Source organism: Protobothrops mucrosquamatus, unplaced genomic scaffold, assembly GCF_001527695.2.
Source record: "Protobothrops mucrosquamatus isolate PMUCROS unplaced genomic scaffold, P.Mucros_1.0 scaffold_269, whole genome shotgun sequence".
In the NCBI taxonomy this organism is placed as follows: Eukaryota; Metazoa; Chordata; class Lepidosauria; order Squamata; family Viperidae; genus Protobothrops; species Protobothrops mucrosquamatus.
Genome location: NW_015386345.1, coordinates 178,507 through 192,282, shown reverse-complemented (window position 1 = coordinate 192,282; position 13,776 = coordinate 178,507). Strand labels below are relative to the sequence as shown.

General features: G+C 42.9%; 1 protein-coding gene across 1 annotated transcript in view; it reads left to right on the top strand.

Annotated features, from left to right (window-relative positions):
* Positions 1-12,425, top strand: part of GATM (glycine amidinotransferase) — an 18,229-nt gene extending 5,804 nt beyond the window's left edge. The window contains exons 2-9 of the mRNA XM_015831625.1: positions 3,690-3,917; positions 5,489-5,684; positions 6,826-7,016; positions 7,831-7,968; positions 9,246-9,410; positions 10,640-10,703; positions 11,140-11,256; positions 12,313-12,425. Coding sequence (XP_015687111.1) covers positions 3,690-3,917; positions 5,489-5,684; positions 6,826-7,016; positions 7,831-7,968; positions 9,246-9,410; positions 10,640-10,703; positions 11,140-11,256; positions 12,313-12,425 — 1,212 coding nt within the window. The remainder of the gene's footprint in view (positions 1-3,689; positions 3,918-5,488; positions 5,685-6,825; positions 7,017-7,830; positions 7,969-9,245; positions 9,411-10,639; positions 10,704-11,139; positions 11,257-12,312) is intronic.
* The last annotated feature ends 1,351 nt before the right edge of the window (positions 12,426-13,776 follow it).

Genomic DNA, 13,776 nt, shown 5'->3' with positions numbered 1-13,776 from the left:
GGTCCACATTACTCTCTCCTCTTTGTGAAGGTCTCCTAGTCCAACTCCCACCTCAAGTAGGAGACCCTATACCATTCTGGAAAAATCCCAAAGGTACTTTTTCAAGAGGCAACTGGACTCTCTTTGTCCTTGAAGAGCTTTTGCTTCTCATCCAAGAAGCTTCTTCAGTTCTTTACTTCTTCAGAACTGAAGAAGCTTCTTGGATGAGAAGTGAAACGTTTTCAAGGAAAAAACAAAGAAAGGTGCCAAAAAGCACCTGTGGGACAACCATGACCTGAATGACTGAGAATCTCCATAGAATTCTGGACAAATGGCTGTCCAGTCTCCTCTTAAAAACCTCCAGTGTTGGAGCACCCACAACTTCTGGAGGCAAGCCGTTCCACTGATGAATTGTTCTCACTGTCAGAAAATTTCTCCTTAGTTCTAGGTTGGAACTCTCGTTCATGATCTTCCACCCGTTGCTTCTTGTCCTGCTCTCAGGTTCAGAAGAAGGAAGGAAAACTGGGTCTTTCTGCCCTCGAGTTATTCATAAGATAGAAGATAAGAGAAGTTTTAGACTCTGACGTTATAAAAGTTTCCAGACTGCTAATCATATTCATTTTTTGCAGCAAAAGCAATTATGGTGCTTTAAAACAACCGAGTGATGATTGCCTGACCTTTCATGGATCCAAGTCCACCGAGGGCATGGATTGTGGAAGCTGAAGTCATCATATTTGCTCACATGGCCAACCTAGACCCTGCTGGATGCAGCTATGGTCTCAGATGACTTGTAGAATAGCCAAAAACAAACAAACGAAAACACAACTTGAAAGTTGCTGAGCTGGCTGTTTGGGTCCAGTCCGCATGACACCCTCTTATCGTGGAAACTTTAGGACTATCAATTGTCGCTGCAATTGTCCTGGCCTTTGAACCATACATGTGATTGAAAGGGCTACTGCAGTAATTCCAGCTGCTGAAGACCTCCTAGGTGTCCACAAACCTTACAGCCTGAGTTGTCAACAACAATTGGGGCATGGAGTTGAGACCTGAGGGAGGTGTCTTCAGGAGCAGGAACGGTGTGTTCTCTAGTCTTTATAACTACCAGTTGTAGCAGTTTCTAGGAAAGGCCACTGCTGTGCACCTTTTGGTATCTTTTTTTTGTATAGATGTTATTAGTTTTTATAGGGTTAGGGATAAGGTGGGGTCAGGATTAGGGTTGGGATTTTGGTTAGGGTTGGAATTTTTCCAAATAACATTTTTGATATTTAGCAAACAGCATAATGTCTGGGTATATGTATTTAACTAACAATAATAGATCTAGTTAATTATCATAAACAATATGTTAATTCATCACTCAATAGCCTTCTTCTTCTTCTTGTGCCACATCCGTTATCGGACGTTGGCGATCTTGTTGGCGATCCTGTTTTTATCAGCAGCCGCACGAAAAAGTCCCTTAGATTTTGAAGCCACGATGTTCTTCTTCTGCCTGGACCTTGTTTGCCTTCAGTCTTTCTCTGGAGGATTAAATGGAGTATGCCGTGTTTTTCTGGGTGTCGCATCACATGTCTGAAATATTCTAATTTTTGTTTTTTAATTGTTTTGATGATTTCCCTTGGCTTTCCCAGGCGGCTTATCACCTCCTCATTTCTGATCTTGTCAACCCAGCTTATACGTAACAGCCGCCTGTAAATCCACATTTCAAATGCTTCTAGTCTCTTCAGGTGGCCTTCTGTCAGAGACNATAAAGTTGGAAGGGACCTTGGAGGTCATCTAGTCCAACCCCCTGCTCAGGCAGGAAACCCTATACCATTTCGGACAAATGGCTGTCCAGTTTCTTCTTAAAAACTTCCAGTGTTGGAGCATTCACCGCTTCTGGAGGCAGGTTGTTCCACTGGTTAATTGTTCTAACTGTCAGGAAGTTTCTCCTTAGTTCTAGGTTGTTTCTCTCCTTGATTAGTTTCCACCCGTTGCTTCTTGTCCTGCCTTCAGGTGCTTTGGAAAATAGCTTGACTCCCTCTTCTTTGGGGCAGCCCCTGAGATATTGGAACACTGCTATCATGTCCCCCCTCGTCCTTCTCTTCATTAAACTGGACATACCCAATTCCATCAACCGTTCCTTATACGTTTTAGCCTCCAGTCCCCTAATCATCTTTGTTGCTCTTCTCTGCCCTCTTTCTAGAGCCTCAACATCTTTTTTACCATTTTTTTCATCAGTGTGGTTTGCCCTGGACCTGTTAAGATGGTTTCTCTCCTTGCCCTGATGTTTCAGTCCCACTCTGGATGGCTGTAGATCTAGCTGTCCCTTGCCTTCAAGTCAGGCCTAACCTGCCTGAGATGGAGCTTGAGAACTTTTGAGACTTCCCTTTTCCTGCTCCAACATGCCTTCTTTGAGCGGGGGCGGGGGGGGAGCTCTTCCTCTCTGTCCAACCTTCTGCTGACCCAGCACACATGCCTGTCCTCCCGTTTTGGGCTGGGAATGCTGATCATGTACACTGCAAGAAGATATGGCATACATGCTCCTAGGCAACCTGGCGGTCTAGGTTTTCCCAACAGCTGGTGGAGAACAAGTGCAGCCTCTTTTGCGAAGGGTGGAGTAGAAGAACTTAACTGAAAGCTGAATCTTCTCTTCGTGTAACACTGGAACATTTGAAGGGAAGCCATTGACATCCCGACTTGGGCTTCCTAACTGAACACCGTTCTTTGTGACCTAGTTCCCAGACTGTGCTAGGCTAGGGTTTGTTTCAGTAAAGTTGCATAAATATACTGCTAAAGGATGGGTATGTGTGGCACACGGAGCATAAACCGTGATTCACAAAGTATCATGTTTGTGCGCTGCCCTTGGTGAGATTGACAGCTATATAAATTTGATTAATAACAGGTGGGCTCAAAACATGCATGAACATTTCCTTGCTTATTACTGCAGGTCTCAGTTGTCCTAATTTCTCTTGTCTGACTAGTTTCCAAAGGAAATAAGCATAAAAATTAGCAAACCAAGTCTATTGTCTGCAAACACGCAACGTCACGTGACGTGTTGTGGCGTATCGCAACTTTTTTTCCATTGCCGGCAATGGGGTGGGCGCAGTTTTGCCATGACGCATCTGGCCTGCAGGCCGGCAGTTTGACACCCCTGTTCTAAGTATTCAAGGGCAGCCCCATGTAAAACCCAACACAGTAATCTAACCCATGTTATAGCTTAGTGTGGTGAGATGCAAGAAGCTTTCTTTTATGTTAATGATAAGTAGGGTGAGAAAGCAGGACGAAGCCCTCTTAGAATGAAAGCTGGATATTGTTTATAAGTACCAGCAGGAGAAAACTGTGTCGGATAGGATGCACAGAATTAATTAATCCCATATAGAATCCACAACTATCTTTTCCAACCCAAGTCTTCTCTTAATGAATTGGCAATGTCTCTGCTGGCTGGAGAATTCTGGGAGCTGAAATCAACTCTAAAAGTTGGTGAAGTTGAGAAACATTGCATGCCTTAGTTTAAATGCTACTTGATTGAAAGAAATATTCATTGTTGAAAAACCCTCCTTATCTTGATTAGGTTATAAGTAAAAGTGAAAAAAAACCCCAACAATTCAAGATGGTCTTCTGGATCCTGAATACTTCATTGTTTCCCTAGAACCCAAAACCTCAGGACAGGCACCATCTAGCCCCACCGCTGTGATTTCCCCCTTCTGATTGTGGTTTTTGCTTTTACATTCAAGTTGGGAAGAGTCGTCACAGGATGGGTGCAGCGAACTTTCCAGAGCACCCAAACCGCAGCAGCCTCCAATTCTCTTTGTGCTGCTGCTGCTGCGGAAGCCTCCAAAGTTCCTGATCCTAGCCCAGAAAATTGTCCTGTCTGCTCCTACACTGAGTGGGACCCACTGGAAGAAGTCATTGTGGGGAGAGCCGAAAATGCCCGTGTTCCTCCTTTTACAGTTGAGGTCAAGGTGAGTCTTTACCCTCTGAAGTTGAAGGAACTTTGAATGTGATGAGGCTGCTTTTTATTTCTCCAAACGCTAAGATAGAGCAGTCTTCTTCTTCTTCTTCTTCTTCTTCTTCTTCTTCTTCTTCTTCTTCTTCTTCTTCTTCTTCTTCTTCTTCTTCTTCTTCTTCTTCTTCTTCTTCTTCTTCTTCTTCTTCTTCTTCTTCTTCTTCTTCTTCTTCTTCTTCTTCTTCTTCTTCTTCTTCTTCTTCTTCTTCTTCTTCTTCTTCCTCCTCCTCTTCTTCTTNTTTTGATGATTTCCCTTGGCTTTCCCAGGCGGCTTATCACCTCCTCATTTCTGATCTTGTCAACCCAGCTTATACGTAACAGCCGCCTGTAAATCCACATTTCAAATGCTTCTAGTCTCTTCAGGTGGCCTTCTGTCAGAGACCAACTCTCTACTCCATAGAGCAGGATAGAAAAAATATAGCATCTGACAAGCCTGATATTCTTACTAATATATATTCAAAATTACATATCACATTCCTTTCTCTCTGACTCGTTTTTCTAGCCACTGATAAAAATTATCCCATGTTCTAAAATACACCGAGTCTTCTTTCTCTTTTATTTTTGAAGTCAATCTATCCATTTCTGCACACTCTAGAATCTTCTTGATTAGTACTTCTCCAGTTGGTAAATTTTCATTTTTCCAATGTTGGGCAAATACAATTCTTGCTGCTGTTAATATGTGTAGTATTAGATATCTGGAATCTTTCTCATAATTAGTTCCTATAATTAGCTCCTAACAAAAATAACTCTGGTTTAAAGTCTATTTGTTATCTTTTGGTACCTTCTTGTGGCCTGACCATTAGCGATCTCTCTACCAAACCATCTGGTTTTCTCCTGCATTGCTCTGTCTGGACGAAATTGAACAGAATTAGGTGTGATACTGGAAGATGTGTCCCTGCCCTGTATCAGTGAGGATGGAAGAATTGCCCTTGTTGTGATTGTGGTACTGCCATGCTAACTATTAAACATATTGTGATGAAACTCCCACAACTTCTGAAGGCAATCTGTTCCATTGGTTGATTGTTCTTACTGTCAGAAAATTTCTCCTTCTAGGTTGAATCTCCCTTGGATCAATTTCCATCCATTATTCCTTGTCTGGTAGCTTTCTTGTAGATGTTTCATGACCCAACTAGGTAACTTCATCAGTGCCAGAAGGCAAACCCCACTCCTGCCTAGCATTGACGATGTTACCTAGTTGGGTATTTTGTTTTTCTCCTTCTGTCTTCTCACGTTTAGGTCTTCAAACGAATCTGAATTTTTACCTAGTTTATACAGAGGGCAAGCTCTCGGCACAATGGTGCTAATTTGGGCGTGTCAGTGTAATGTTTGTGAACCCAGCCGTGATTTACTCAACAAACCATGACAGACTGTGATATAGAATTCCCCTTTGTTAGGGGACTCTGTTATTCTTCTCTTCTTTCAGTTTCATGAACTTCTTTTGTTCATCGATTGGGGAAATCGTTTGCGTAATTGTCTGTTAATTGGTTTTTTTTCCTTTCTTTCTTTCCTTTTTTATTGATTCTCCAGGCTAATACCTATGATAAGTATTGGGAATTCTATCAGAAGTACGGAGGGCAGAGTTTTCCTGAGGATTATATCAAGAAAGCAATCGCTGAGATTGAAGAAATGTGCAATATTTTGAAGATGGAAGGAGTGACTGTGAAGAGGCCTGAAGTTCTGAACTGGTCAACCCGATATAAAACACCCGATTTTGAATCTACTGGTACCTTTTGCTGAATAGCTTTCAACAAAGTTTAGTGCTTTACCTCTGTGTGTTTTCTGTAATCTGCCTACTTATTGATTACAAAGGCGCCTGGTTTATTATTTTAAATATTGGGCCTCAAAGCCACTCATAATGTTCAGGAAACACAATTTTCACTACCAATGGTCCTCAACTTATAACCCCAGTTGAGCCCAACGTTTCTGTTGCCGAGTGGGACGTTTGTTACGTGAGTTTTGCCCCATTTTACTACCTTTCTCGCATCGGCGGTTAAGTGGATCGCTGCAGTTAAGTCAGTAGCACGGTTGTTAAATGAATTTAGCTTCCTCACTGACTTAGCTTGTCAGAAGTTGCCAAAGGTGGTCACATGACCCCAGGACGCTGCAACCGCCGTAAGTACATGCCAGTTGCCAAGCGTCTGAATTTTGATCATGTGACCACGGAGATGCTGCAGTGGCCATGAGTGTGGAAAACGGTCATAAGTCACTTTTTTCAGTGCCACTGTAACTTCAAATGATCCAACAGCCTAGGACTACTTGTATTTAAAAACTCATTATTTTTAAAAAATGAAAACAGGAAGGGAAATATAACAGGTAAGGAAAAATATTAACAAGGAGGAGTGTTAAGAGAACAGCACAGGCAAGAGAAAAGGAAGGCCAAGTTAAAAAAACATTAAATTTTAAAATAAAGGAAAACAAAACAAACCATTTTACAGTGCAGTTACAATTATTTTGGAGTTGATGAAAACAGGGATGGAAATATTGGAAGGCAATAAGGGGATCTGAAAACAGCTCTGACTTCTCACATTTTTTTTGGAGGACCAATTTACCTGCTAAATTAAGATTAATTTAGTGCACACACCTGTGTGAGTGAATGTATAAATTGTTGCACTTTCTTTTCTGAAGCACACACAGTACGTGAGTCGCTGACTGTCACGTTTTCTTTTATAACTGGAAAAAAAAATAACTGTTGGGATTTCGGTTCTCCTTGCTCTATTTTCATTTAGTCTGTGTCATAAAAAAAGCAACCGTGCCAGAAACCTTGAAGGCTGTGTTTGTATATCAGCGGCATGCATTAATGTACACAACCATGCCAACCATAGCATGGAATAACAGGCGGATGTGTGTGTTGACTTCCCTGGCAGGCATGTACGCAGCTATGCCGAGAGACATTTTGCTTGTAATTGGGAACGAAATCATCGAAGCACCGATGGCCTGGCGAGCCCGTTTCTTTGAATATAGAGCGTATCGCCCGGTCATTAAAGAATATTTTCGCCAGGGAGCCAAATGGACGACAGCACCGAAGCCCACCATGTCCGATGAACTTTACGACCAGGTAATATTTTCTGATTCTGCAAAATGGGAGAAAATAGGTTTGAACTGTGGGTCTCTCTTAAGCTTGGTTGTTTTCTTGCAGATGTTTCATGACCCAACTAGGTAATATCATCAGTGCTGGAAGGGAATGGAGGAGGAGGAGTGGGATATTTGATGCTTTCTGAATTTGGTTTTTTTTCTCGTAGACATTAGGGCTAGAAGGGAGTGGGGTTTGTGGAGTGGAGGAGAAGGAAAAGGAGGAGGAGGAGGAGGAGGAGGAGGAGGAGGAGGAGGACTACTGTGGGATCATTGGTGTTCTCTGAGCTTGGTGGTTTTTTTGCAGACTCTTCATTACCCAACTAGGTAATATTAGTGCTAGAAGAGAGAGAGGTTTGCAGAGTGGAGGAGGAGGAGGAGGAGGAGGAGGACAACTGTGGGATATTTGATGTTTTCTGAACTTGGTTTTTTTTTTAGAAACATTTCATTACCCAACTAGGTAATGTCATTAGTGCTAGAAGGGAGTGGGGTTTGCGGAGTGGAGGAGAAGGAAGAGGGGGAGGAGGAGGAGAAAGAGGAAGAGGAGAAGGAGGAAGAGGATGACGATAACTGGGGGTCTTTGGTACTTTCTGAACTTCGTTGTTTTCTTGCAGACGTTTCATTACCCAGCTACGTAACATCATCAGTGCTTAGAGGGAATGGGGATTGCTCTCTGTTTACATACAAGTGCCTTTTTCTTCTTCTTCTGGGCACTGCACTTTCCCTGTTGCAGCCCCTAAGGCTGTACGGTTTTTTTTTTGCCTCCACTGGGATTATGTGCTATGTCTGTCTCAAATTAGGATTACCCCATCCGCACTGTGGAGGATCGGCACAAGTTGGCTGCTCAGGGGAAATTCGTCACCACTGAGTTTGAGCCGTGTTTTGATGCTGCCGACTTCATAAGAGCTGGAAGAGATATCTTTGTCCAAAGAAGTCAGGTAAGTATATTAAGATCTCCCCTCACGTTTTCCTTAAGTCTTATATATCTATAAGGTCTAGTGCAGGGGTAGGCAACCTTGGCTCTTTTATGACTCATGGACTTCAACTCCCAGAATTCCTGAGCCAGCCCCAAGTCACCCCGCCAGTTTTCATGCCTAAGGTGGAACTGGAATTCACGTCTCCTGGTTTCTAGGTCACCACCTTAACTACTACACAAAATCCCTTTTCATCTCTCTGCACAATTAGATTAAATTTGGTTTAAAGGTTGTATTTAGAGGTGTGGAAACTGGAATTGCCTCCTATTCCAGTGCTAGTCCTTAATACTAATACTAATACTAATACTAATAATAACAACAACAACAATGTGGCAGTGCCTGGAGACAGCAGAATAGATGAGAAAGAACTGGAGAAGATAACAAAATACAAAGACCTACAAATAGAAATAGAAATACTGTGGCAAAGGCAAGCAAGTGTAGTACCAATAGTCATAGGCGCCTTGGGTGCAATCCTAAAACACTGGAGCACCACTTGGACACCATTGGCATTGACATATTCGCTATTAGTCAATTGCAAAAGGCAGCCTTACTAGGAACAGCTTCCATCCTGTGACGAGATCTGTAATACCATCAATTCAAACATCCACATCTGCCTATCCCAGGTCCTTGGTAAGGACTCGATAGGTAGACAAAATGCCAAATCCAGTCTGAACATCTGGCTGACTGTGCGATGATCCATAATAATAATAATAATAATAATAATAATAATAATAATAATAATAATAATAATAATAATAATAATAATAATAATAATAATAATAATAATAATAATGAGAAGGAGTAGTAGTAGTAGTAGTAGTAGTAGTAGTAGTAGTAGTAGTAGGAAGGGACCTTGGAGGTCATCTAGTTCAAACTCTGCTCAGGCAGGAAACCCCATACCATTTCAGACAAATGGCTGTCCAGTCTCTTCTTAAAAACTCCCATGTTGGAGCATTCACCGCTTCTGGAGGCAGGTTGTTCCACTGGTTAATTGTTCTAACTGTCAGGAAATTTCTCCTTAGTTCTAGGTTGCTTATCTTGGCTAGTCACTGTTAACCAGAAAAGAAAGAAAGAAAGAAAGAAACAGAGCACATCACTGGCAATACCACTGTAAGAGGACTGAAACTTGCAAATTTTGGGAAAGTCCAACTATCCAGTTTGATCATGAAGGGAGTTTTGATTAAGTTTGTATTACACTATAAAGCAGACACATTTTTGCTTTCCTTTCTGCATTGTCACAGGTTACAAATTTCATGGGCATTGAGTGGATGAGGAGACATCTTGCTCCAGAGTACAGAGTCCATACTATTTCTTTCAAAGACCCCAACCCGATGCACATCGATGCTACTTTTAATATCATTGGTCCTGGGGTCGTGCTTTCTAATCCAGATCGCCCTTGTAATGAGGTAAGGGGGCTTCACAGAGGAATGGGGAACTCTGGGCCAGGGGTCCTCAAACTTGGCCACTTTAACACTTGTGGACTTCAACTCCCAGAATATGCTGAAGGAATAAGTTGGTGCGTGTTGTTTCTTGTGATGGACAACTTATTCTGAGGAATAAGTTGGTGCGTGTTGTTTCTTGTGATGGACAACTTTCGCTGTGTTCCCACCAAACGATAGGAATACAATTTGCAAGCTACATCATTATGCCATTTTTTTTATTTAAATCTTCCTGGCCTAATATGTGAAATTATTCCATTGCATGAAATCATAATATAGTAGGACGTATTCTGGGGGGAATAGTAGGGCTTGCTAGCCATGATTGGTGGGTTACGGTGTTATGCAGATCCAATCTTTGTTCTCCGGCCTGCTTATCTCTAATTAATATAATTAAAAGACGGAGGACTTCAACAATTTCCCATTCTTGCTGTAGCTTTTAAAAAAAGTGTCAACAGAGGATAGATCAGGGGTCTTCAAACCTGGCCCTTTTATGACTTGTGGACTTCAACTCCCAGGGGAGTTGAATTCTGGGAGTTGAAGTCCACAAGTCAGAAAAGGGCCAAGTTGGAAGACCCCTGGGATAGATGAAAGCTAGAATGTGAATGGAAAAGGAATGTAAGAACATTTAAAAACACATTGTCACCTCTCCCAGGTAAACCAGACAGAAAATGGGACTAGATGAACAGATTCTCCTTTCTTGTAAGGCTACATTAACAAATTCTTGCAAATCCAAAAGTACCACTTCCCACTGCCAGTCTGAACTGCTTGATCCATTAGAGTGGATCCCTCCCAAGCTTCTTCCTCTGATCATGAAGCCACTGGGGGCTCCTGCCTCTCTTATCTGTTTCCTAGGCAACATGGCTTCCTCTCATTCCCCAAGGTCATCCACACATTCCATTACACACCCATGCACACTCAAAACCAGACTTTGCTGCAAAAAAGAAGAAAAGAAAAGAAAAGATCTTAGAGCCAAACAAGATACAAAGGTTGAAACTGGCTTTGGAACACAACCGTCTTCCATTTTGATCCTATTCTTGGTAGCTGGGCAGATTAAACAGATGACTCATCCATCATTTTTATGTAACGATAACGGAGAAATTAACAGACTTAATGGAAGCGCACAGCTGGAGCACCTGCAGAGAAAACAATATGATTTCCAGCGTGAAGCTTTCTGTTTTTCTCCCCAACTCTCTTAGATTGATCTCTTCAAGAAGGCAGGCTGGACGATATGTCACCCACCTCTTCCTCTCATCCCTGACAGTAGGTTTGGCTTTGTTCCCGTACGGAAGGCATGAGGGCCTTCTCGGTGGGAGCCCCCACCCTCTGGAACGAACTACCCCCAGAGATCCGGGTGATCCCGGATCTCCCCTCCTTCCGCCGCGCCCTAAAGACATGGCTCTTCCAACAAGCGGGATTGGCCTAGGGAATTTTAGTGGGGTTTTTAAGGGAAATTTTAATTATTAGGCCATTGCAAATATTTCCTTTTAATCTGGTTTTAAATTGATATCTACTGTAATATTGGTTTTATAAGGCTGTCAGCCGCCCTGAGTCCGGTAAGGAGAAGGGCGGGATACAAATCAAATCAAATAAATAAATAAATAAATAAATAAATAAATAAATGACTTGGGAGGCAAATGTTCTGTTGCGATGGCTGCACGGTGAGACATCCATGAATGCTAAATGTTTTTATCTCTAGACCATCCGCTGTGGATGTCTTCAAAATGGCTTTCCATGAACGTCCTGATGCTGGATGAGAAGCGTGTTATGGTGGATGCCAACGAAATCCCGATCCAGAAGCTCTTTGAAAGCCTCGGTAAGACCAATTTATGTAGGTGGGCCAACATTTCATGGAACAATTATTTTCAGTTTGTGTAGAGTACACATTTTCCTAAGGAGAATTGAAGCCAGATTCCTCCAACTCAGCGTTTCTCCAACTGTCCTCCGGAAGTATGAACCTCCTGTAGATCCCAAGTGCAAGCTGAGATTTGGAAGTTCAACATCTTTGAAGGCCACCAAGCCAGCAAAAGCTGCTGAAGGCACAAGATGTTGAACTTTACACCTGCTCAGTCCCCTTGAGATCTGGAGATATGGCCGGTCTCCTAACCTTGAAGACCTCTGCCTGCACCATGATCTTTCTTCAAGGTTAAGAGAAGGCTAGTTGTCCTTCATATTTTAGAGATAGGTGGATCTTCCCCAAAGAGATACCACTTCATCTTTCTGCTCAGCCCTGCAAAAAAAAAAAAAAGAAAGAAAAGAAAAGAGAAGAGGATGTAAGATTATGACTCCTCCCTGATTGGACAGACTTTGGGGCCATGGGATTTGAGACCTTCATAGAATCTCCCAACAAAGTCTTAGATGCAACATCGTAGCTAGAAAGCCTATGTCAACTGTCCCTTTGGTAAATGCAGCAAAATAAACGCCTGGGACATTATTTTACTAAGAGTATAACTTTACTGATAATCCCACACAGGTACAGAAGTAGCAAAGCCAGTTCTAAAGTTTTTGCGCGAAACCCAGCATAGGTAAAATCCTCTTTTTCCCTCTACACCTCCCCACTGTTCATTGTCCACCAATCCATTGCATTCATTTTGTTTGGGGAATGATCTGAGTACCTCGGGAGTTTTCCCAGTGTTTGACCTTGGGCTGTTGGGATTGTCCCAGGCTACAGACGGCTCCCTTACATTCCAATACTTTCCCTCCCCTCCTCCTTATTTCTTTTAGTCTGGTTGCGAGCAGGGGTGTGTAAGCGAGTCAGCCGTGACGGCCAAGTGCTTTGGCAGTGGATACCTATGTGTGACTTCTCATTAATTCCATGGGGAGGGAGGGGGGGGAATTGCCTTCAAGAAACCTTCTCCTCTTCTGCCTGCAGGCATTTCCACCATCAAAGTGAACATCCGCCACGCCAACTCTTTGGGAGGAGGGTTTCACTGCTGGACCTGCGACATACGTCGCCGTGGCACCTTGAAGTCTTATTTTGATTAGGAGAGGTCTGTCTGAAGTACAGGATGCTATCCAATGTGAATGCATGAGTCATAAGATGAAGAGGTTAGCTTCCCCTGGCTCCTTAAAAAAATAATAATAATAAAATGGATGTGGATGCATGAGTTGCTGTGCTTTGCATCAGGCTCCCCCCCCTCCTAATTTGTGCACCCCATCGTCAGGACAGGACAGTGCACCCTAAGGGTCCATTCACACATTATGAACAGGGAACTAGGGCCATAGATGATTAGTGCTCCTTGATGAATGGTTGGCATTTGAGAGATTGCTTCCATTGTTTGGCCAGGTATTCTTTGCTATACACACCCCAGAGGATACTCTTGACTATTTTTATACCAGGGGTCCCCAACCCCCGGGCCGTGGACCCGTACCGGGCCGTGGCATGCCTGCAACCGGTCTGCACAAACAAAGTCCCATCCGCGAGATGCAGGCAGCATGCAAAACCACGCACTCTCCGGTCCGTGGAAAAACCTCTCTCCACGGAACCGGTCCCTGGTGCCCAAAAGGTTGGGGACCTCTGATTTATACAGAAGTAAGCCTCATGTTTTTGAGTTAGTTTATTACAAGCTGATAGGGTGGCAGCCTTATTCACAAAACAGACCCTGTTTACGTTGTCTTATTAGATGCCCACACAGAAACACGCCATCAGTGAAGATGGGGAAAAAAAACCCCTTTCTTATCCCACCCAACGTTGAATAGTCTTGTTTCATCATGACTTCAATCATATAGGCCAGGGGTCTGCAACCTTGACAACTTTTAAGACTGGCTGAGGAATTCTGGGAGCTGAAGTCCACAAGTCTTAAAGTTGTCAAGGCTGCAGACCCCTGATATAGGCCCATGCTAGCTCAAGGAAGAAGGTGTCTTCCTTAAGAGTTGTTATGGGGGCACAGTAAGCCCCAAAGGCTCAACATTTCAGGACCAAGGAGAGCAACTCCACGCAGGTGGTCCTCGGCTTATGAAAACAATTGGGATTGCAACTTCCATTGCTAAACAATGCGGTTATTTAGTGAGTCACACTACAACCTTTTTTATTTTTTGGCCATGGCTGTTTTAAGTGAACCATGCGGTCATTAAGCCAGTCTGGCTCCCCCCCTATTGACTTTGCTTGTTGGAAGCCTCCTGTAAATCCCATTGAAAGCAATATAAAGATCTTACAGTTTTTGAATATGCAAGGTGCTTCCTGAAATAATGTGTGTGTGTGTGTGTGTGTGTGTGTGAACAGGCCCTTAGTCCACAGAGAGCAGGTTTGCTTCCTCAGCAATGAAATGGATCTTCCAGTTGGCTTTTGGAACAAAATCTAGACACTTCCCTTTTTAAAAAAAATAAATAAAATAAA